Source organism: Bombina bombina, chromosome 6 (assembly GCF_027579735.1).
Source record: "Bombina bombina isolate aBomBom1 chromosome 6, aBomBom1.pri, whole genome shotgun sequence".
Classification (NCBI taxonomy): Eukaryota; Metazoa; Chordata; class Amphibia; order Anura; family Bombinatoridae; genus Bombina; species Bombina bombina.
In genome coordinates, this window is record NC_069504.1 from 250001953 (window position 1) to 250026797 (window position 24845).

General features: G+C 39.5%; 1 protein-coding gene across 1 annotated transcript in view; it reads right to left on the reverse strand.

Moving 5' to 3' along the window:
- Positions 1 to 3818: 3818 nt before the first annotated feature.
- TPH2 (tryptophan hydroxylase 2) overlaps positions 3819 to 24845 on the reverse strand; it is a 688548-nt gene continuing 667521 nt past the window's right edge. The window contains exons 11-12 of the mRNA XM_053716778.1: positions 4095 to 4228; positions 3819 to 3993 (exon numbers count right to left, since the gene is read on the reverse strand). Coding sequence (XP_053572753.1) covers positions 3819 to 3993; positions 4095 to 4228 — 309 coding nt within the window. The remainder of the gene's footprint in view (positions 3994 to 4094; positions 4229 to 24845) is intronic.

Genomic DNA, 24845 nt, shown 5'->3' on the forward strand with positions numbered 1-24845 from the left:
ATGCATGTTGTCTTACTCCAAGCTGTATAGGCTCGAAAGCCTACTACCAATTAAGCATATTAGGTGATGTGCATCTCTGTAATGAGAAGGGGTGTGGTCTAATGACATCAACACCCTATATCAGGTGTGCATAATTATTAGGCAACTTCCTTTCCTTTGGCAAAATGGGTCAAAAGAAGGACTTGACAGGCTCAGAAAAGTCAAAAATAGTGAGATATCTTGCAGAGGGATGCAGCACTCTTAAAATTGCAAAGCTTCTGAAGCGTGATCATCGAACAATCAAGCGTTTCATTCAAAATAGTCAACAGGGTCGCAAGAAGCGTGTGGAAAAACCAAGGCGCAAAATAACTGCCTATGAACTGAGAAAAGTCAAGCATGCAGCTGCCAAGATGCCACTTGCCACCAGTTTGGCCATATTTCAGAGCTGCAACATCACTGGAGTGCCCAAAAGCACAAGGTGTGCAATACTCAGAGACATGGCCATGGTAAGAAAGGCTGAAAGATGACCACCACTGAACAAGACACACAAGCTGAAACGTCAAGACTGGGCCAAGAAATATCTCAAGACTGATTTTTCTAAGGTTTTATGGACTGATGAAATGAGAGTCTTGATGGGCCAGATGGATGGGCCCGTGGCTGGATTGGTAAAGGGCAGAGAGCTCCAGTCCGACTCAGACGCCAGCAAGGTGGAGGTGGAGTACTGGTTTGGGCTGGTATCATCAAAGATGAGCTTGTGGGGCCTTTTCGGGTTGAGGATGGAGTCAAGCTCAACTCCCAGTCCTACTGCCAGTTTCTGGAAGACACCTTCTTCAAGCAGTGGTACAGGAAGAAGTCTGCATCCTTCAAGAAAAACATGATTTTCATGCAGGACAATGCTCCATCACACGCGTCCAAGTACTCCACAGCGTGGCTGGCAAGAAAGGGTATAAAAGAAGAAAATCTAATGTTCACCTGATCTGAACCCCATTGAGAACCTGTGGTCCATCATCAAATGTGAGATTTACAAGGAGGGAAAACAGTACACCTCTCTGAACAGTGTCTGGGAGGCTGTGGTTGCTGCTGCACGCAATGTTGATGGTGAACAGATCAAAACACTGACAGAATCAATGGATGGCAGGCTTTTGAGTGTCCTTGCAAAGAAAGGTGGCTATATTGGTCACTGATTTGTTTTCGTTTTGTTTTTGAATGTCAGAAATGTATATTTGTGAATGTTGAGATGTTATATTGGTTTCACTTGTAAAAATAAATAATTGAAATGGGTATATATTTGTTTTTTTGTTAAGTTGCCTAATAATTATGCACAGTAATAGTCACCTGCACACACAGATATCCCCCTAAAATAGCTATAACTAAAAACAAACTAAAAACTACTTCCAAAACTATTCAGCTTTGATATTAATGAGTTTTTTGGGTTCATTGAGAACATGGTTGTTGTTCAATAATAAAATTAATCCTCAAAAATACAACTTGCCTAATAATTCTGCACTCCCTGTACATGTATTAGCAAAAATGCTTGTAATAAAAACTATAGCTGGTTTATATTTGTATTTAAGTATGCACCGTGCACCAGCAATTTAAACACAGCACTTGCTCAGAGAGCATAATATGCTTGTACCATCTGGTAATGACTCAATTGGTTAATTGCTGACATGATACAAGCCCTACTGGTGCTCTATTTAAAATGCTGGTACACTGAGAATATTTAGCTGTTTCACAAGCACGTGCAGAGAAAAATGTTAACACTAAAACAGTAATAAATTTTTGCCAACTCATGTATATTGCAAATACGTTTCTATTCTATTCAGAGATGTAATTTATCTATCATTGTTCCCTAACTATGAAGATTGTTTTTTTCCAGTGGGACAATGCTTCATGTCCCACAGCCAGATCAATCAAGGTGTGAATGGGAGACCATCAGATCAAGACCCAGTCATGGACAGCCCAATCTCCAGACCTGAGCCCCATTGAAAACCTCTGGAATGTGATGAAGAGGAAGATAATTGGCCACAAGCCATCAAACAAAGCTGAGCTGCTTTGATTTTTGTGCCAGGAGTGGCATTAAGTCACCCAACAGCAATGTGAAAGACTGGTGGAGAGCATGCCAAGACGCATGGAAGCTGTGACTGAAAATCAGGGTTATTCCACCAGATATTGATTTCTCAGCTCTTTGCTAAGTTAAACCATTAGTATTGTGTTGTTTGAAAATCAATATGAACTTGTTTCCTTTGCATTACACAAGGTCTGAAAACACTGCATCTTTTTTGTTATTTTGACCAGTTGTCACTTTCTGCAAATAAATGTTCTAAATGAGAATATTTTTATTTGGACTTTGGGAGAGTTTAGATTATAGAATAAAAAAATGTTCATTTTACTCAAACACATACCTATAAATAGTAAAATTATAATTTTGCAGTGGCCTCTTAATTTACTGAGTACCACCCCCGCTGCCCTCTCATCACAGGTAATATTTCTAATCATCATGCAAATACTTTAGTTTTCAAAGGAGGGGGCAACAAAATATATCAAGTATTGTAAATAACTTTGTCGCATAATTTTCTCGTTATTTTTATTTATTTTTTTACAAACTTTATATCCCTTTCAAGTAAAATGCATTGCCATATACCATATCCCTTATAATATATTTTTATTAATATTTCTTTTAAAATGTTTTTATCAGAAACAGTATATATGATATTATAATGTGTTTGTGATATGTTTTGTGCAACACACTAGGGGCTCGATGATTGAAAGCTCTCTGGGCTGGCGAGATTATTAAAGAATGCTCGCCAGTCCTATTTCCCTTGTGGAATGATCTAAAGCCATTTTTTACCTTGAAAACAGGGTGTCTCGCTAAGGGGCGTATACTGCATTTTCATATGAAATGTGCACAACAAAATTCGTATTTTAAACATTATACAAAACAAATATTTGAATCATTCACACAAAAATAAGCAGGGAAAAATTGTATTGTTAAGGTGCATCAAAAATCGTAACAAAATTCTTCACCAAAAATCGTATGTTAACAAAAACGTAAAATTAGTATCTAATTTACACAGGAATAAATCAAATTAAATATTCACAGCGTAAATTGTAATTGTAGTACACTGAATGTGCAAAAATCACACAGAAATTTGAATTTATAAATACAAAATGCAAAGCGTAATTGTTGTTTTTTCGTAAAATGGGCTGAACATGGGCGTTCCATGGGCGTATATGAAAATGTCTCACTAATCCCAGCGTAATTCTATAAAGATTTTCGCACTGCAGATATCACAGTTTTTTCTCGACAACTAAAATGTGGCGACCTTTTGTCAAAACAATACGAACACTTATAACCCCAATAGAAAAACAAATGCATACGAACATATAGGCGAATGTAAGATGCTATAAGCAGAAAGCAGCGTAATGTGAGTTATATTGGCTGCAGGATTTTAATTTTAAAGTGCTCCCCCTGCTCTCTGCTAACTTCGCACTAAGGAGCGAAGTTTCCCTATCCAGCGAGCTCCATTACTTTTAATAGGAGCCATCTCGCAACTCACAGGGACTGCCCCTTTTTTACAATCATTGCACCGGGGCAGCCCTGCGAGTGTCAGCGAGAAAAAGAAGGTTTGAGCTGGTGAACAATATATCATCGAGCCTTAAGTCTTTAGGCGCGCTAATCCATTGAGCACAAATTTAGTCTGCGCTCAAGCACAACTATTTGCTTTCAACCTATAATATGCAAGCTAGTTAGCATGGTCACGATATTGCTTACGCGACCTGCGCTAACATTAGCGCACCACTTGTAATTTAGTCCAATATGTTTTATCATACCAATATTATACTCCCAAATATTTGTTTATTTTGGTTAATGCATCACACACTGTGTTCAAGTCACTTCTTAAATTGTATATAACATTTTCAATGCTCTTAGTGTTTTTAAGGACTTCAATGCTCTGAGTGTAAGGATTGAAGTAGACTGAGAATGGCCGGTTGATTGACTTGGCAAACTCCCTAAAAAAGAAAAAAAAAAAAAAAAAAACAGTAGTAACATACCATAACAATAAATATTAAACAGACAGTTCTTTTTCTGATTTTCAAATAACTATACAAACCTCATCTTTTCTTTGGCTTCATCAAAGCTTTCAGATACAAAGTAGGCATCCTGAAAGCAAGTGATAATACATTCTTGCAAGCATGTAGTGTTTGGATCAAATGTTTTCACAATAGCTTTGTCAGACAATGCATGCTGAAAAAAGAAAATACTATGAATTAAAGTGCAAATCTAAAAAAAAATGTAAACTGCATCACCTTTTATGTATACGATTTATAGTTTACATGTTATTATATTGAATGAAAGAAAAAAAAAATTACTTTATATTTGCATTTTATTTATTTGCAAAATTGTTCCATTACTAATTGGATTAGGTTTTAGTCACACAAAAGAAGTAAAGGAAAAAAGAATGGAAGGGATCATGAGAGATGTAATAATATTATACGGAGTTCCCTAAAGCCTCACACTATCTGAACAACTGCTTCTGGAGTTTTTAGTAAACATATTATAGTTTGGAGTGAAAAAATAATATGCATTTTTACATCAAATATTTTCAACCTGACAATTTCTGAAATAAGAACTTCCGCCTGAAATTTAGGTAACCAAGCAACGTAGTTGCTGGACAACCTATTGTTAGTGTCAGGATTATTATTTTTATTTTTTTATTATTCCACCGCTTTTTCTACTTCACATTATTCTTGAACTGCTAGTGCTAAGCTCTTGAAATCTGGTATGCTGATACAGCCTATTGCTCTGCTACATCTCATGCAACATTGAACTCATAGGTCACATGCTCTGGCAGCCAAATTGCTTTTTGCCACTAATTTGGACAAACGCTTAAAAATCTTCTCCTATAGAACTGCTTATGCTACAACTTTGAAACGTAATGTGCTCACTGCTGCTATGACTTAGATTTGCTATTGCTCAAGAGAAGTGCCTCAGTCACATGATGTCACAGCCATCTTGCATTCTGCGAAAATCTTCAAACAGCTTCTTCTGTGAAATCGCTGAGTGCAATGGAGCGCAAATTTGCATATGCGATCCTGGCAAGGTCACCAACCAAGTGTCTTCAAACAGCAATTTTTACAAAACTAAAATGGCTGTCGTAAGCTATTAACCCTTTTATCATCATTCAATTACGTAATTTGCTGTTTTTGCACTATTTTAGACTATTAAACTTTTAGTGTAGAAATATGATTACGTAAAGACATGAACCTGAAAGGCAATATAGCAGTGAAAGTGCTCATTGTGCATTCGCCATCTTGAATACGAACATTAATAAATTTTCATCAAACTTTAGCAAATTGTAGAGCTCTATAGTGAACATTAATGTGTGCAATATGAAAGCCATATATTGCACAGTGTGGTGGCCATTTTGTTTTGTATGTACTCTTTTAAAAACGTTCAATCTTCTTCTATGAAACCGCTTATAAGAAACACTTAAATTTTGTTTATAGAGTTATCTTATGACCTATATTCATATTTGTCTAACAGAAGTTGATTAGTCATGTGGTTGGGCAGCCATTTTGGACTGTTCAAAATGGTTAACAATAATATTAAATTAAGTGTAAAAAAACAAAATCCATTTCATAAAAATCATTCAGTTTTGCCATGTTTATTAGCAACTTTGGTGAGCACTACTATGCGTAATATGGAGACTCTAAATGACTGTCTATAAAGGCGAAGCCAGCCGAAACGCATCAGTCTGCCCGTCTGCTGGTCTACACTACCTTGTTTTGTTGACATGCTAAATTTTTTATATTTTGAATAAAGGAGTTACTTTTAACAAAGTCTTTTGCATAATGGATTATGGACGCACAACCATCTTGGTTTACACAAAAAAAATTCGAAAATGTGTTTGTTTTGCAAACGCTTATGTTAGAGCTCTGAAATTTGCTCTATAAATTTGTATTGTGGTCAAAAGTCAAAATTGTTTGTGTTGAGAAAAATGGTCACATGTTACAGGCAGCCATCTTGGTTTATGCAAAAAAAAAATTCAACAGCTTATGTTAGAGCTTTGAAACTTGCTCTATAACTTAAAGGATTACTTTCTGTTATAATGTTTAAGCTAAACAACTAACATATTAAAGTTAATAAACATTAATTAAAACCTACTGACCTATATTTTCTCCAAAACGAAGTTTCATAACGTTCTAAAAGTTATATCTTTTATTCGCCGATGATGTCACGTTATCCTGCCCACTATTTTCAGCACTGCATGTTCAAAATACGTAAACCAATAACTTTGTGTTTAAAGCGCCATTTTGAAACCTAGGTATTGTAAACGGATTGGTACAGAGCAAAGGATACCCACGGAGTGGGTTTGGAAAACAATTAAATTTGCAGACAAGATTTCTGATATACGGTAGAGATATGTTAATGAAATGCTATTGATAAAAAGCGTATTTGGGGTAGTTAGTTAGTAACAGGCATAGAAAATATTTACTTACAGTGGCCCTTTAATGTTGTAACTTACCTGCTGGCATGCCATTGCACTTGGCCACCCTCATAATAACATTATCTAATAAAATTATTAAAACATATTGCAATAAAAAGTTATAAGGGCTCAAAGTTACGAAGTCTCATATGTTAGAAAAAATAGCAGCCAAAGGGCTTTAACATAGAGATACATACATATACATGTCTAAATATGTATGCGTGTATATATATATATATATATATATTTGTGTGTACAGATGTATTTACAGACATATATACACATATAAAACCTTCATACATATATAAACACATTTAGTCATACATATATATAAACACATTTAGACATATATAAGTGCATTGAAACCCTTTGCACTCAAGTAGCTGAAAACATGAAAAGTTCTATTTATGAAATAGGGATGTACATTTGGATCCTTTGTGAGGATCAGAATACAAAACGAAGCAGTGGCTCAGGGCCGGCGCTTGTGAAAGGCAGCCTCCTTAGGGTGCCCCCAGCCTGGCTGCCGGCATTTGCAAAGCAGCTTAATGGTCAGCGGCACAGGCACTGAAGGCCTCGTTCATCCTAAATCCTAACCTACCTGTCCTTAGTTGTCTCAGTCAATCTCACTTTGACTCAGACAACTAAGGACAGGGGGTAGGTAGGTAGGTGGGAACCGTGGGGTCAGTGGTCACACCGGGTAATATTAGTAGTCAGTGGATGGGATCATTGGATTGACATCATCATTGATAGCAGACCGCAGTGCCTGCTCCCGCTCTTAACCTAAACACTGACTGTCCTGTCTGTGACAGTGTCTCACAGTCTCTGTGGCCTGTCGCCTGCATGATGCCACAATGCCACAATGCTGCTAGTTGCTTTTATGTTACTGTCCTGCTATGAGCTGCACATAATTTTGCGGCCAGTGGAGAGGACTGGGTTTAGCCTGGGTTGCGCTCTCTTTACTGTGTGATGGCTGTGGAAGTGCAGTAATCCTAGGTAATTCACATAATAGCTCTCCCAGTCCCAAGTCCCAACCTACTGACCTTTTATGCTCACAGTCAGTTTCAACAAATTGTGTTTTTTTATGTATATATATTTATATATATATATATATATATATATATATACACCCATAAATTTTGACTTTTATAGTGAAAGGGTTACACTATATCAATCTATAGCAGCATTACTTAAATGTGTACATTATATCTGTTCTGTAATTGACACTCCCTCAGCATATACATATCCTATTGCTTCCATCTTTGGTGTTACTATTAGCATTTGGGTTCTAATATCGCTACTACCCTCTGAGACTATTAGATCTTTACTGCCATATTCTTCTATCTATTTTGTATAACACATTAACTCTCTCCACACCTTTGTATTGTGGGATAATTCTTTAGCGCTAGTATACTCCTTTCAATAGTATTTATACATATATATATATATATATATATATATATATATATATATATATATATATATATATATATATATATCTATATAAATCTTTAGGTTAATAAGCACTCTCACCAAACTGATCAGGTAGGCACCAGGGTGCAAAAATAGGATTAATAGACTAGCAAGAAATAAGCACTCTCTGGTATGATTTGCTATGCAGCACTACAACTGTATGATTTGCTATGCAGTACTACCACTGTCTGATTTGCTATGCAGCACTACCACTGTCTGATTTGTTATGCAGCACTACCCCTGTTTAAGTTGCTATGCAGCACTACCACTGTTGTATTTGCTATGTAGCACTACCACTGTTGGATTTGCTATGCAGCACTACCACTGATTGATTTGCTATGCAGCACTACCACTTTTTGATTTGAAGTTAGCCTTAAGTTATATTCCTGTTTTTCAAATACAGATATCAAGAGAACAAAGAAAATTGATAAAAGGAGTTAATTAGAAAGATGCTTAAAATTGGATGCTCTATCTGAATTACGTTATAAAAATGTGGGTTTAGTGTCACTTTAACTAGCAATGGGATGGTATGTAATTTGCTGGGGTGGCAAAATGTATCCTGGCATGTGTGGCCAAAAATCCTAGCACCGGCCCTCCAGTGGCACATGTCCTTTGGATATTTTTACAGCCGTATTGATTCCTGTAAAAGATTCAATCAATAGGGGGAACTGCACAACAAGTTCAATTGGTATATCGATATGATCAAGGTTCAAAACTTGAATGTCATAAGTGTAATATGAAACAGTCTGTATCCAGAAAGTAGGGCACATATGTTGTTCTTAAACAATACAAAGAAAGAGTCTGTCTTACTGCGTCCAGTCCACGGGTGCGATCATATGGTGGTACCTTGCATTCAGACCATAGTCCGTGTCAATTTTCCCTTCCAGAAGCCTCCTCCGATCTTGCGGTATCCAGGGTTTCCAAGTCTCCATGAATCGGCTGGGTCCGTGATGATCACACCCTCCTCAGACGCGTGCAGTGCTCTCCATCGGTCGCAATTGCCGTGACGTATTAGCCCTGCTTAGTGTCGGACCAATCCGGTGTGAAGATGGGAGGAGACACTCAAGCCCATTGGTGTCTGCGTCCGTGCTCACTCAGGGGGAATCGTCAATGCATTCAGCAAAAAACAAGTCAGGAGCACCGGTAGATGAAAAAGTAGCTTTTTATTCCAGCATAAATAGCTACAACATAAAACTTCAAAAGCGTTTTGCTGACACTGTGTGACTCTCTGTCAGCATAAGTCGATACTTGACAGCAGCTGGTTGGAAAAATTGGAGAAAAGGTGAAAAAACATAATTTATGTAAGAACTTACCTGATAAATTCATTTCTTTCATATTAGCAAGAGTCCATGAGCTAGTGACGTATGGGATATACATTCCTACCAGGAGGGGCAAAGTTTCCCAAACCTTAAAATGCCTATAAATACACCCCTCACCACACCCACAATTCAGTTTAACGAATAGCCAAGAAGTGGGGTGATAAGAAAAAAGTGCGAAAGCATATAAAATAAGGAATTGGAAAAATTGTGCTTTATACAAAAAAATCATAACCACCACAAAAAAGGGCGGGCCTCATGGACTCTTGCTAATATGAAAGAAATGAATTTATCAGGTAAGTTCTTACATAAATTATGTTTTCTTTCATGTAATTAGCAAGAGTCCATGAGCTAGTGACGTATGGGATAATGACTACCCAAGATGTGGATCTTTCCACGCAAGAGTCACTAGAGAGGGAGGGATAAAATAAAGACAGCCAATTCCTGCTGAAAATAATCCACACCCAAAATAAAGTTTAATGAAAAACATAAACAGAAGATTCAAACTGAAACCGCTGCCTGAAGTACTTTTCTACCAAAAACTGCTTCAGAAGAAGAAAATACATCAAAATGGTAGAATTTAGTAAAAGTATGCAAAGAGGACCAAGTTGCTGCTTTGCAAATCTGATCAACCGAAGCTTCATTCCTAAACGCCCAGGAAGTAGAAACTGACCTAGTAGAATGAGCTGTAATCCTTTGAGGCGGAGATTTACCCGACTCGACATAGGCATGATGAATTAAAGATTTCAACCAAGATGCCAAAGAAATGGCAGAAGCTTTCTGGCCTTTTCTAGAACCGGAAAAGTTAACAAATAGACTAGAAGTCTTTCGGAAAGACTTAGTAGCTTCAACATAATATTTCAAAGCTCTAACAACATCCAAAGAATGCAACAATTTCTCCTTAGAATTCTTAGGATTAGGACATAATGAAGGAACCACAATTTCTCTACTAATGTTGTTGGAATTCACAACTTTAGGTAAAAATTCAAAAGAAGTTCGCAACACCGCCTTATCCTGATGAAAAATCAGAAAAGGAGACTCACAAGAAAGAGCAGATAATTCAGAGACTCTTCTGGCAGAAGAGATCGCCAAAAGGAACAAAACTTTCCAAGAAAGTAATTTAATGTCCAATGAATGCATAGGTTCAAACGGAGGAGCTTGAAGAGCCCCCAGAACCAAATTCAAACTCCAAGGAGGAGAAATTGACTTAATGACAGGTTTTATATGAACCAAAGCTTGTACAAAACAATGAATATCAGGAAGATTAGCAATCTTTCTGTGAAAAAGAACAGAAAGAGATTTGTCCTTTCAAAGAACTTGCGGATAAACCTTTATCTAAACCATCCTGAAGAAACTGTAAAATTCTCGGAATTCTAAAAGAATGCCAAGAAAAATGATGAGAAAGACACCAAGAAATATAAGTCTTCCAGACTCTATAATATATCTCTCTGGATACAGATTTACGAGCCTGTAACATAGTAGTAATCACAGAGTCAGAGAAACCTCTTTGACCAAGAATCAAGCGTTCAATCTCCATACCTTTAAATTTAAGGATTTGAGATCCTGATGGAAAAAAGGACCTTGCGACAGAAGGTCTGGTCTTAGCGGAAGAGTCCACGGATGGCAAGAGGCCATCCGGACAAGATCCGCATACCAAAACCTGTGAGGCCATGCCGGAGCTATCAGCAGAACAAACGAGCATTCCTTCAGAATCTTGGAGATTACTCTTGGAAGAAGAACTAGAGGCGGAAATATATAGGCAGGATGATACTTCCAAGGAAGTGATAATGCATCCACTGCTTCCGCCTGAGGATCCCGGGATCTGGACAGATACCTGGGAAGTTTCTTGTTTAGATGAGACGCCATCAGATCTATTTCTGGAAGCTCCCACATTTGAACAATCTGAAGAAATACCTCTGGGTGAAGAGACCATTCGCCCGGATGCAACGTTTGGCGACTGAGATAATCCGCTTCCCAATTGTCTATACCTGGGATATGAACCGCAGAGATTAGACAGGAGCTGGATTCCGCCCAAACCAGAATTCGAGATACTTCTTTCATAGCCAGAGGACTGTGAGTCCCTCCTTGATGATTGATGTATGCCACAGTTGTGACATTGTCTGTCTGAAAACAAATGAACGATTCTCTCTTCAGAAGAGGCCAAGACTGAAGAGCTCTGAAAATTGCACGGAGTTCCAAAATATTGATCGGTAATCTCACCTCCTGAGATTCCCAAACTCCTTGAGCCGTCAGAGATCCCCACACAGCTCCCCAACCTGTGAGACTTGCATCTGTTGAAATTACAGTCCAGGTCAGAAGCACAAAAGAAGCCCCCTGAATTAAACGATGGTGATCTGTCCACCACGTTAGAGAGTGTCGTACAATCGGTTTTAAAGATATTAATTGAGATATCTTTGTGTAATCCCTGCACCATTGATTCAGCATACAGAGCTGAAGAGGTCGCATGTGAAAACGAGCAAAGGGGATCGCATCCGATGCAGCAGTCATAAGACCTAGAATTTCCATGCATAAGGCTACCGAAGGGAATGATTGTTACTGAAGGTTTCGACAAGCTGAAATCAATTTTAGACGTCTCTTGTCTGTCAAAGACAGAGTCATGGACACTGAATCTATCTGGAAACCCAGAAAGGTTACCCTTGTCTGAGGAATCAATGAACTTTTTAGTGAATTGATCCTCCAACCATGATCTTGAAGAAACAACACAAGTCGATTCGTATGAGATTCTGCTAAATGTAAAGACTGAGCAAGTACCAAGATATCATCCAAATAAGGAAATACCACAATACCCTGTTCTCTGATTACAGACAGAAGGGCACCGAGAACCTTTGTAAAAATTCTTGGAGCTGTAGCTAGGCCAAACGGCAGAGCCACAAACTGGTAATGCTTGTCCAGAAAAGAGAATCTCAGGAACTGATAATGATCTGGATGAATCGGAATATGCAGATATGCATCCTGTAAATCTATTGTGGACATATAATGCCCTTGCTGAACAAAAGGCAAGATAGTCCTTACAGTTACCATTTTGAACGTTGGTATCCTTACATAACGATTCAATATTTTTAGATCCAGAACTGGTCTGAAGGAATTCTCCTTCTTTGGTACAATGAAGAGATTTGAATAAAACCCCATCCCCTGTTCCAGAACTGGAACTGGCATAATTACTCCAGCCAACTCTAGATCTGAAACACAATTCAGAAATGCTTGAGCTTTCACTGGATTTACTGGGACACGGGAAAGAAAAAATCTCTTTGCAGGAGGTCTCATCTTGAAACCAATTCTGTACCCTTCTGAAACAATGTTCTGAATCCAAAGATTGTGAACAGAATTGATCCAAATTTCTTTGAAAAAACGTAACCTGCCCCCTACCAGCTGAGCTGGAATGAGGGCCACACCTTCATGTGGACTTAGAAGCTGGCTTTGCTTTTCTAGAAGGCTTGGATTTATTCCAGACTGGAGATGGTTTCCAAACTGAAACTGCTCCTGAGGATGAAGGATCAGGCTTTTGTACTTTGTTGAAACGAAAGGAACGAAAACGATTATTAGCCCTGTTTTTACCCTTAGATTTTTTATCCTGTGGTAAAAAGTTCCTTTCCCACCAGTAACAGTTGAGATAATAGAATCCAACTGAGAACCAAATAATTTGTTACCCTGGAAAGAAATGGAAAGTAGAGTTGATTTAGAAGCCATATCAGCATTCCAAGTTTTAAGCCATAAAGCTCTTCTAGCTAAAATAGCTAGAGACATAAACCTGACATCAACTCTGATAATATCAAAAATGGCATCACAGATAAAATTATTAGCATGTTGAAGAAGAATAATAATATTATGAGAATCATGATCTGTTACTTGTTGCGCTAAAGTTTCCAACCAAAAAGTTGAAGCTGCAGCAACATCAGCCAATGATATAGCAGGTCTAAAAAGATTACCTGAACACAGATAAGCTTTTCTTAGAAAGGATTCAATTTTCCTATCTAAAGGATCCTTAAACGAAGTACCATCTGACGTAGGAATAGTAGTACGTTTAGCAAGGGTAGAAATAGCCCCATCAACTCTAGGGATTTTGTCCCAAAATTCTAATCTGTCAGACGGCACAGGATATAATTGCTTAAAACGTTTAAAAGGAGTAAATGAATTACCCAATTTATCCCATTCTCTGGAAATTACTTCAGAAATAGCACTAGGAACAGGAAAAACTTCTGGAATAACCACAGGAGATTTAAAGACCTTATCTAAACATTTAGAATTAGTATCAAGAGGACCAGAATCCTCAATTTCTAAAGCAATTAGTACTTCTTTAAGTAAAGAACGAATAAATTCCATTTTAAATAAATATGAAGATTTATCAGCATCAATCTCTGAAACAGAATCCTCTGAACCAGAAGAGTCATCAGAATCAGAATGATGATGTTCATTTAAAAATTCATCTGTATAAAGAGAAGTTTTAAAAAAAAAATTATGTTTACTAGAAGGAGGAATAACAGACATAGCCTTCTTGATGGATTCAGAAACAAAATCTCTTATGTTATCAGGAACATTCTGAACATTAGATGTTGATGGAACTGCAACAGGTAATGGTACATTACTAAAGGAAATATTATCTGCATTAACAAGTTTGTCATGACAATTAATACAAACAACAGCTGGAGGAATAGCTGCCAAAAGTTTACAGCAGATACACTTAGCTTTGGTAGTTCCAGCACCAGACAGCGATTTTCCTGAAGTATCTTCTGACTCAGATGCAACGTGAGACATCTTGCAATATGTAAGAGAAAAAACAACATATAAAGCAAAATTGATCAAATTCCTTAAATGACAGTTTCAGGAATGGGAAAAAAATGCCAATGAACAAGCTTCTAGCAACCAGAAGCAAAGAAAAATGAGACTTAAATAATGTGGAGACAAAAGCGACGCCCATATTTTTTAGCGCCAAATAAGACGCCCACATTATTTGGCGCCTAAATGCTTTTTGGCGCCAAAAATGACGCCACATCCGGAACGCCGATATCTTTGGCGCAAAAGAACGTCAAAAATGACGCAACTTCCGGCGACACGTATGATGCCGGAAACAGAAAAGATTTTTTGCGCCAAAAAAGTCTGCGCCAAGAATGACGCAATAAAATGAAGCATTTTCAGCCCCCGCGAGCCTAACAGCCCACAGGAAAAAAAAGTCAAATTTTTAAGGTAAGAAAAATAATTGATTCAAGTGCATTATCCCAAATATGAAACTGACTGTCTGAAAATAAGGAATGTTGAACATCCTGAGTCAAGGCAAATAAATGTTTGAATACATATATTTAGAACTTTATAAACAAAGTGCCCAACCATAGCTTAGAGTGTCACAGAAAATAAGACTTACTTACCCCAGGACACTCATCTACATGTTTGTAGAAAGCCAAACCAGTACTGAAATGAGAATCAGCAGAGGTAATGGTATATAAATAAGAGTATATCGTCGATCTGAAAAGGGAGGTAAGAGATGAATCTCTACGACCGATAACAGAGAACCTATGAAATAGACCCCGTAGAAGGAGATCACTGCATTCAAAATAGGCAATACTCTCCTCACATCCCTCTGACATTCACTGCACGCTGAGAGGAAAACCGGGCTCCAACCTGCTGCGGAGCGCATATCAACGTAGAATCTAGCACAAACTTACTTCACCACCTCCATAGGAGGCAAAGTTTGTAAAACTGAATTGTGGGTGTGGTGAGGGGTGTATTTATAGGCATTTTAAGGTTTGGGAAACTTTGCCCCTCCTGGTAGGAATGTATATCCCATACGTCACTAGCTCATGGACTCTTGCTAATTACATGAAAGAAACAGCTGACATGTTTCGGCTTCACAGCCGTACTCTAAGCTGATAAAATGTTAAAACAACGCGCCCTTTTTCTAGGGCCATCCTTTCTCCATTTGGCCAACCAGGTTAACCAATCCAAACACTTTTCATCGCTGACAAGCTACCATATCTTACAACATAAACATCAAATGTCATCTCTATTCATATATAATGCGCTTGTTCACAACACAATGTATTGGTGCTATATTAATCATAACACTGGTATAATTCATTTCCTGAAAACATGTTATATTTCTAAGTCTGAATATTACTACTCTACTGGCATCTACTGGTGCTCCTGACTTGTTTTTTGCTGAATGCATTGAGGATTCCCCCTGAGTGAGCACGGACGCAGACACCAATGGTTCTGAGGAGGGTGTGATCGTCACGGACCCAGCCAATTCACGGAGGCTTGGAAACCCTGGATACCGCAAGATCGGAGGAGGTTTCCGGAAGGGAAAATTGACATGGACTACGGTCTGAATGCAAGGTACCACCATATGATCGTACCCGTGGACCGGACGTGGTAAGACAGACTCTTTCTTTGTATTGTTTAACAACAACATATGTGCCCTACTTTCTGGATACGGAATGTTTCATATTACACTTATGACATTCAAGTTTTGAACCTTGATCATATCGATATACCAATTGAACTTGTTGTGCAGTTCCCCCTATTAAATGATTATTATTCTGAGCATGGAATCCTGCTCTCACTACACATCAGTCTAATTGGTAACATTTTCCGTCGTTGGGGGTTCATGATGAATACCGGCACTGACAGCAGTATGCAAGCACAAGCACATATCTTTTATTCATTAAAGACTGCCTCTGAGAGGGATGAGCATACAAGGGAAATTGAGGCCATCTTTTCCACTGACCCAACAAAGTTTACCTTGACAGCTTTATTTGAGGACATGGAAGATCTATTGATTAAAGAAAACAGACTTAAGTGGGACATTATAACGTTAAACAAATATAATGAACTGGGTTTGATTCCAAGAGGTTTACGCATAAATAAGTTTCCCACATTTGTGACTGAGGATAGAGAGTTTATACAATTGTGGAATGACACATTATCAGAATGTTCAGCAAGATTGATGGTACTATTAGTACAATACAAGACCACTCAGCTTAAAGTTATAACTGACAAGATCACTCTCATTCAGAATGAGCTAAATTCACGCAGCTCAGAGATAGATTATCCAGCACTTGATCTGATCTTACAAGACACTATAGCTGAATCAAAACAACTATTATTAGATAGAAAGCATAACAAATTTATACGTGATCAAACAGATTTCAATAATAACTTGGTATATATTTGGAATCGTAGAGAACGTTTCTCCAGAAGGAGAGAATATAACTCTAGAAGGGGATTTGGTAACAGGAGAGGCAACAGACAAAGACAGAGAGGCAGGGGTAGGAGAGGTCAGCGCAGAATACAGTTCTCAGGTAATGAAACAGATTCACAGGGAGAGAGTTCTGGTTCTGGAGGGGAGGATACTGATACTGGTTATACACCTTATCCCCTCCGCACTGACACACCTCAACAAAGTCATGAAGTCTCAATACAAGCAGTAAGGCCTAAGGAAGATGGTACACCAATAGCACCTATCCTCAAAAATGCGAAACCTTATGCTTATTCCAAGTATAATTTACAAAAACCTGAGACAACTGTGAGTAATAATTTCAATACTACTACCAACATAGAGAAAGCACAGGCTAATCAGGTTTTTTCGCTTGCCCCCCAGAAGAGGAGGCGTGGGGGGGCAAGATTTAAGAGATACTCCAAAGGGAGGATACACATTAAGGAAAAAGTAAAAGATCCAGTAATTATGAGTATTATCAATTTGTCTACTTATGAATTAAATAAAACAGAAAAGAAAGTTTTGGAACTGGGATTGGGATTTGTCCCTACTGTCAGTTTTAATCTTTTCAACACATTGTTGGACGTGAATAAACTGGTTAGAAAATTGACGCTTTACAAACACTTTCAAAAACTAAACCCACATAGGGATTCTTTAGTGATTGACCAGATTCGGTCATCAACAGTAGGTTTGGAGCAAGAGGACACATTGAGTTTTGGGGAACAGTGTGATGTTAGAGTCCTGCAATCATTACTTAATGAAGAAGAGTCTAACCAGGATGGTGAACACACTGTTTTGCCTAAATTCAAGAGGTCCTCTAAATTCTATCCAATCCAGGATAGAGGCTCAGTGATTGAAAACTTTAATTCCAGAGTAGAAAAAGACCTCACGAACCTACACTATCGTGAGAGACTTTATAAGCCAAACATAACAGCAGCAGAGAGGCAAGCATTACAAAGGTTAAGTGACAATCCAAATTTGGTGATTCGCTCAGGAGACAAGGGGGGTCTGTAGTTATTCTTGACAAAGATGATTTTGTCAAAGAGGCGAACAGGCAACTCTCAAATACAAAAGAATACAGGGTACTGACGTCTGATCCTACAAAGGATTTTAAAAGGCAGCTCAAGGACCTTATTGATGATGGCCTTGAACTGAGAACACTAGATAAGGAAACTGGTGATTATCTATTTGTGAGCCACCCCAGAATGCCTATATTTAACCACCTACCAAAAGTGCACAAGTCACTCACAGATGTCAGAGGTAGGCCTATTGTCAGTGGCATTAGGTCACTCTTTGAACCCCTATCTGAGTGGCTTGATGCACTTTTACAACCAATGATCAGACGATTGTCAAGCTATGTTTTAGACACCAAACATGTTCTGAATTTGGTGTCAGACATTGATTGGCAGGAGGGTTACAGGTGGGTCACAGTTGATGTCAAGTCTCTCTACTCTTCTATCCCTCATGATAAAGGTTTGGAAGCTGTCAACTACTACATGAGGAAGTATTATAGCAATGACTCCACACTGTGTAATTATGTAAACAGGGTCACACTTTTTCGTTTAACGCATAATTTCTTTGAGTTTAATGGCAACTTCTTTCTCCAAATGTGTGGCACGGCCATGGGGGCCAAATTTGCCCCCTCCTACGCCAACCTATTTATGGGTTGGTGGGAGGAGTGCCACATATTTGGAGAAAGAAACCCATACAGAGACGACATAGTCTTTTTCAGGAGATTTATCGACGATCTCCTGTTTGTGTGGAGAGGCAGTGCAATGAGAGTTGATGCTTTCATTGACTATTTAAATGGCAATGATAAGGGGATTGAATTCATCTTTGAAAGTGACAGTGGCAGCATCAATTACCTTGATGTTACCCTTATAGGCAAACCTGGTGAGAAAGTAACTTCCACAAGTTACAGAAAGCCAATAACAGGGAACACATTGCTTCATGCAAAAAGTTGTCACCCCCAACATGTGTTTAGAGCAGTAGCAAAGGGACAGTACATAAGGGTCAAAAGAAACTGCAGCCATCATGACCACTATGTGAGTGAGAGCAAAGAGCTCACAAAGAGACTCAAGTATAGGGGCTATGAACACAGAACAATCAGAAAGGCTAGAAAGTTAGCAGAACAATTAGAAAGGAAGGACATTTTACTACCTAAGGACAAGACCATCCCAAATAAAAAACTACTCGAAAAAGGCCCACTCTTTATCACTGATTATTCCATGAAATATAGCGATATTTGCAGCAGCATCAAGAAACATTTTAATATGCTCTCTGCGGGTGATGATTTAATGGATATCTCAAAATCTGGATGTCATTTTGCGTATAAAAGAAACAGGACCATTGGCAATCAGGTAGCCCCGACTAAATTAAAAATTGAACAACCAGGAGGTTCAGCCTGGTTAACAGTAAAAAGGGATGCATAGATGCAATTTTAGGGACTGTGTGGCCTGTGAAAAAGTAGTTTGTGGAAATACATTTCAGTCCACAACCACAGGTCAATCCTTTGAAATTAAGTCTTGCATCACATGCAGATCAAAATATGTTATCTATCTGATCACTTGCACAATTTGCAAGATTCAATACATGGGTCTAACTACTAGAGAGATATGATCAATTATTAGGGAACATCTTTACACAATTAGGATAGGCAGATCTAGTACCCCATTAGTACAACAATTTGTACAAAACCATGATAAAAAGACTGATAGCTTTAGATGGACAGCTATAGAAAAGATTTCAGTTCCATCAAGAGGGGGCGACAGGGAAGTACTTTTGGGCAAACAGGAGGTATTCTGGATCTTCAAATTGGGGACCAGAACACCTTCTGGGGTAAATTCTGCCTATGAATTGATTAATTATTGGCAATAAGACTAACCATGCAGATTTGTACAGAAAGTGTTTTTAAAAAATTGTCTGTGAAAACCTAATCAAATCGTACTCTGAACCTTGCACTTTATGCAATATTTCACATCCATTTTTATACTAAATACAAAATAAAAGAACAGTATAGACACTTCTATACTAAATATAATATATATGAACATTACAGATACATCTCTTAGTTGATCTGGGTATAGGAAAGGATGGTAACCCGTTCTTAGGCATCTCTCATATTAGAAATAAAATAATTTACATCCCTATCAAACTAGCTCAGTTCAGGTCACACACCAATATGCACTCTCAAATCTACAATGAAGCTAAAAGCAGGTTTAAATTGCCATTAGAGTAGTAATATTCAGACTTACAAATATAACATGTATTCAGGAAATGAATTATAACAGTGTTATGATTAATATAGCACCAATACATTGTGTTGTGCACAAGCGCATTATATATGAATAGAGATGACATTTGATGTTTATGTTGTAAGATATGGTAGCTTGTCAGCGATGAAAAGTGTTTGGATTGGTTAACCTGGTTGGTCAATTGGAGAAAGGATGGCCCTAGAAAAAGGGTGCGTTGCTTTAACATTTTATCAGCTTAGAGTACGGCTGTGAAGCCGAAACATATCAGCTGTTTTTCACCTTTTCTCCAATTTTTCCAAGCAGCTGCTGTCAAGTCTCGACTTATGCTGACAGAGAGTCACACAGTGTCAGCAAAACGCTTTTGAAGTTTTATGTTGTAGCTATTTATGCAGGAATAAAAAGCTACTTTTTCATCTACCGGTGCTCCTGACTTGTTTTTTGCTCCTGTAAAAAATTCCCACACTAAGAGCTGTGCAAACCAGGACCTTTAGAGTGGGGATTCTTTACAATTAGCCACTGCTTACTTCTGCATTCAGATCTTCACCAAGGATCCAAATTCACATGCCTATAATGCAATATTCATATGTAATATAGTGTTATACTGTGTCTGTAAATATCTCAAATTTCAATGTTCTTCACATAGGGAAAAAAGTTAAGTATTTTTAAAAAGATATTCCTATATCCCATGACCCTGCAACATGCACAGCCCTGGGTGCAAACCAGCACTCTCAGGAAGCTGCACTGTCACCGGAGTCACAGGCAGTTAATCCCAAACAGGTCTGGGTGCAAGGCCCAAACAGGGAAAATTACAAAAAATTAATACATTAATATAGCACACAGAGGAAGTCCAGCACTCACTCACAAACTCTCAACTAAGATAAAAAGCAGCAAAGGAAGAGTTAGTTACCGCATCTGGCCAAATGGGAAAAGCCCAGGTACCTCGACAAGGTCTCTTCCAAAAACCGGGGTCCCTAAACAGCCACACAATGCAGGCTCACAATCAAACAACTGTGAAAAAATGGAGGGTTCACAGGCTTATGTAATCTCCCCAAACATATACAAAACACAGGTAGGGCCAATACTCTCAGGCCGGACCGGGCACACATCCCATGACCCTGCAACATGCACAGCCCTGGGTGCAAAACAGCACTCTCAGGAAGCTGCACTGTCACCAGAGTCACAGGCAGTTAACCCCAGACAGGTCTGGGTGCAAGGCCCAAACAGGGAAAATTACAAACAAATAATACATTAATATAGCACACAGAGGAAGTCCAGCACTCACTCACTCACTCACAAGCTCTCAACTAAGACAAAAAGCAGCAATGGAAGAGATAGTTACTGCATCTGGCCAAATGGGAAAAGCCCAGGTACCTCGTCAAGGTCTCTTCCAAAACCTGGGCACCTAAACAGCCACACAATGCAGGCTCACAATCAAACAACTGTGAAAAAAACAGAATTTATGCTTACCTGATAAATTACTTTCTCCAACGGTGTGTCCGGTCCACGGCGTCATCCATAACTTGTGGGAATATTCTCCTCCCCAACAGGAAATGGCAAAGAGCACAGCAAAAGCTGTCCATATAGTCCCTCCCAGGCTCCGCCCCCCCAGTCATTCGACCGACGGACAGGAGAAAAAAAGGAGAAACTATAGGGTGCCGTGGTGACTGTAGTTAAAGAAAGAAATTTATCAAACCTGATTAAAAAACCAGGGCAGGCCGTGGACCAGACACACCGTTGGAGAAAGTAATTTATCAGGTAAGCATAAATTCTGTTTTCTCCAACATTGGTGTGTCCGGTCCACGGCGTCATCCATAACTTGTGGGAACCAATACCAAAGCTTTAGGACACGGATGAAGGGAGGGTGCAAATCAGGTTACCTAAACAGAAGGCACCACGGCTTGCAAAACCTTTCTCCAAAAAATAGCCTCCGAAGAAGCAAAAGTATCAAATTTGTAGAATTTGGCAAAAGTGTACAGAGAAGACCAAGTCGCTGCCTTACATATCTGATCAACAGAAGCCTCGTTCTTGAAGGCCCAAGTGGAAGCCACAGCCCTAGTAGAGTGAGCTGTGATTCGTTCGGGAGGCTGCCGTCCGGCAGTCTCGTAAGCCAATCGGATGATGCTTTTCAGCCAAAAGGAAAGAGAGATAGCAGTAGCTTTTTTACCTCTCCTCTTGCCAGAATAAACGACAAACAGAGAAGACGTTTGTCTGAAATCCTTTTAGAGAACTCGCTGACAATCCCTTATCCAAACCTTCTTGGAAAAAGGAAAGGATCCTAGGAATTTTAATCTTACTCCAGGAGAATCCCTTGGATTCACACCAACAGATATATCTTTTCCATATTTTATGGTAAATCTTTCTAGTCACAGGTTTTCTGGCTTGTACCAGAGTATCTATCACAGAATCCGAAAACCCACGATTAGATAAAATCAAGCGTTCAATTTCCAAGCAGTCAGCTGGAGAGAAACTAGATTTGGATGTTCGAATGGACCTTGTACTAGAAGATCCTGTCTCAAAGGTAGCTTCCATGGTGGAGCCGATGACATATTCACCAGGTCTGCATACCAAGTCCTGGGTGGCCACGCAGGAGCTATCAAAATCACAGAGGCCTTCTCCTGTTTGATCCTGGCTACCAGCCTGGGAATGAGAGGGAACGGTGGAAACGCATAAGCTAGGTTGAAGGCCCAAGGCGCCACCAATGCATCCACTAGAGTTGCCTTGGGATCCCTGGATCTGGACCCGTAGCAAAGAACCTTGAAGTTCTGACGAGACGCCATCAGATCCATGTCTGGAATGCCCCATAATTGGGTCAACTGGGCAAACACCTCCGGATGGAGTTCCCACTCCCCCGGATGGAAAGTCTGACGACTCAGATAATCCGCCTCCCAGTTGTCTACTCCTGGGATGTGGATCGCAGATAGGTGGCAGGAGTGATCCTCCACCCATTTGATGATTTTGGTCACCTCTCTCATCGCCAGAGAACTCCTTGTTCCCCCCTGATGGTTGATGTAAGCAACAGTCGTCATGTTGTCTGATTGGAATCTTATGAATCTGGCCTTTGCTAGTTGAGGCCAAGCCCGGAGAGCATTGAATATCGCTCTCAGTTCCAGAATGTTTATCGGGAGAAGAGACTCTTCCCGGGACCATAGACCCTGAGCTTTCAGGGAATCCCAGACTGCGCCCCAGCCTAATAGACTGGCGTCGGTCGTGACGATGACCCACTCTGGTCTGCGGAAGCTCATTCCCTGGGACAGGTGATCCTGGGTCAGCCACCAACGGAGTGAGTCTCTCGTCTTCTGATCTACTTGAATCATTGGAGACAAGTCTGTATAGTCCCCATTCCACTGTTTGAGCATGCACAGTTGTAATGGTCTTAGATGAATTCGCGCAAAAGGAACTATGTCCATTGCTGCTCAACCCTACTACTTCCATGCACTGAGCTATGGAAGGTCGTAGAACAGAGTGAAGAACTTGACAAGCGTTTAGAAGCTTTGACTTTCTGACATCTGTCAGGAAAATCTTCATTTCTAAAGAATCTATTATTGTCCCCAAGAAAGGGACTCTTGTCGACGGAGACAGGGAACTTTTTTCTATGTTCACCTTCCACCCGTGAGATCTGAGAAAGGCTAGAACAATGTCTGTGTGAGCCTTTGCTTTTGAAAGAGACGACGCTTGAATTAGGATGTTGTCCAAGTAAGGTGCCACTGCAATGCCCCTTGGTCTTAGGACCGCTAGAAGGGACCCGAGCACCTTTGTGAAAATCCTTGCAGCAGTGGCTAGTCCGAATGGGAGAGCCACGAACTGGTAATGTTTGTCCAGAAAGGCGAACCTTAGGAACTGATGATGATCTTTGTGGATAGGAATATGTAGATACGCATCCTTTAGATCCACTGTAGTCATAAATTGACCCTCCTGGATTGTAGGTAAAATCGTTCAAATAGTTTCCATTTTGAACGATGGCACTCTGAGAAATTTGTTTAGAATTTTTAAATCCAGAATTGGTCTGAAAGTTCCCTCTTTTTTGGGAACTACAAACAGATTTGAGTAAAACCCCAGACCTTGTTCCACAGTTGGAACTGGGTGTATCACTCCCATTTTTAACAGGTTTTCTACACAATGTAAGAATGCCTGTCTTTTTATTTGGTTTGAAGATAAGCGAGACATGTGGAACCTTCCCCTTGGGGGTAGTTCCTTGAATTCTAGAAGATAACACTGAGAGACTATTTCTAGTGCCCAGGGATCCTGAACATCTCTTGCCCAAGCCTGAGCAAAGAGAGAGAGTCTGCCCCCTACTAGATCCGGTACCGGATCGGGGGCTACCCCTTCATGCTGTTTTGGTAGCAGCAGCAGGTTTCTTGGCCTGCTTACCCTTGTTCCAGCCTTGCATCGGTTTCCAAGCTGGTTTAGTCTGGGAAGCATTACCCTCTTGTCTAGAGGCTGCAGAGTTGGAGACCGGTCCGTTCCTGAAATTGCGAAAGGAACAAAAATTGGACTTATTCTTAGCCTTGAAAGGCCTATCTTGTGGGAGGGCATGGCCCTTACCCCCAGTGATGTCTGAAATAATCTCTTTCAATTCTAGCCCAAAGAGGGTCTTACCTTTGAAAGGGATATTAAGCAATTTTGTCTTGGAAGATACATCCGCTGACCAAGACTTTAGCCAGAGCGCTCTGCGCGCCACAATTGCAAACCCTGAATTTTTCGCCGCTAATCTCGCTAACTGCAAAGCGGCATCTAAAATAAAGGAATTAGCTAACTTAAGTGCTTGAATTCTGTCCATAACTTCCTCATACGGAGTCTCTCTACTGAGCGATTTTTCTAGTTCTTCGAACCAGAACCACGCTGCTGTAGTGACAGGAATAATACACGAAATAGGTTGAAGGAGGTAACCTTGCTGTACAAAAATCTTTTTAAGCAAACCCTCCAATTTTTTATCCATAGGATCTTTGAAAGCACAATTGTCCTCAATAGGAATGGTCGTGCGTTTGGCTAGTGTAGAATCCGCCCCCTCGACCTTAGGAACTGTTTGCCATAAGTCCTTTCAGGGGTCGACCATGGGAAATAATTTCTTAAATATAGGAGGAGGGACAAAAGGTATGCCTGACTTCTC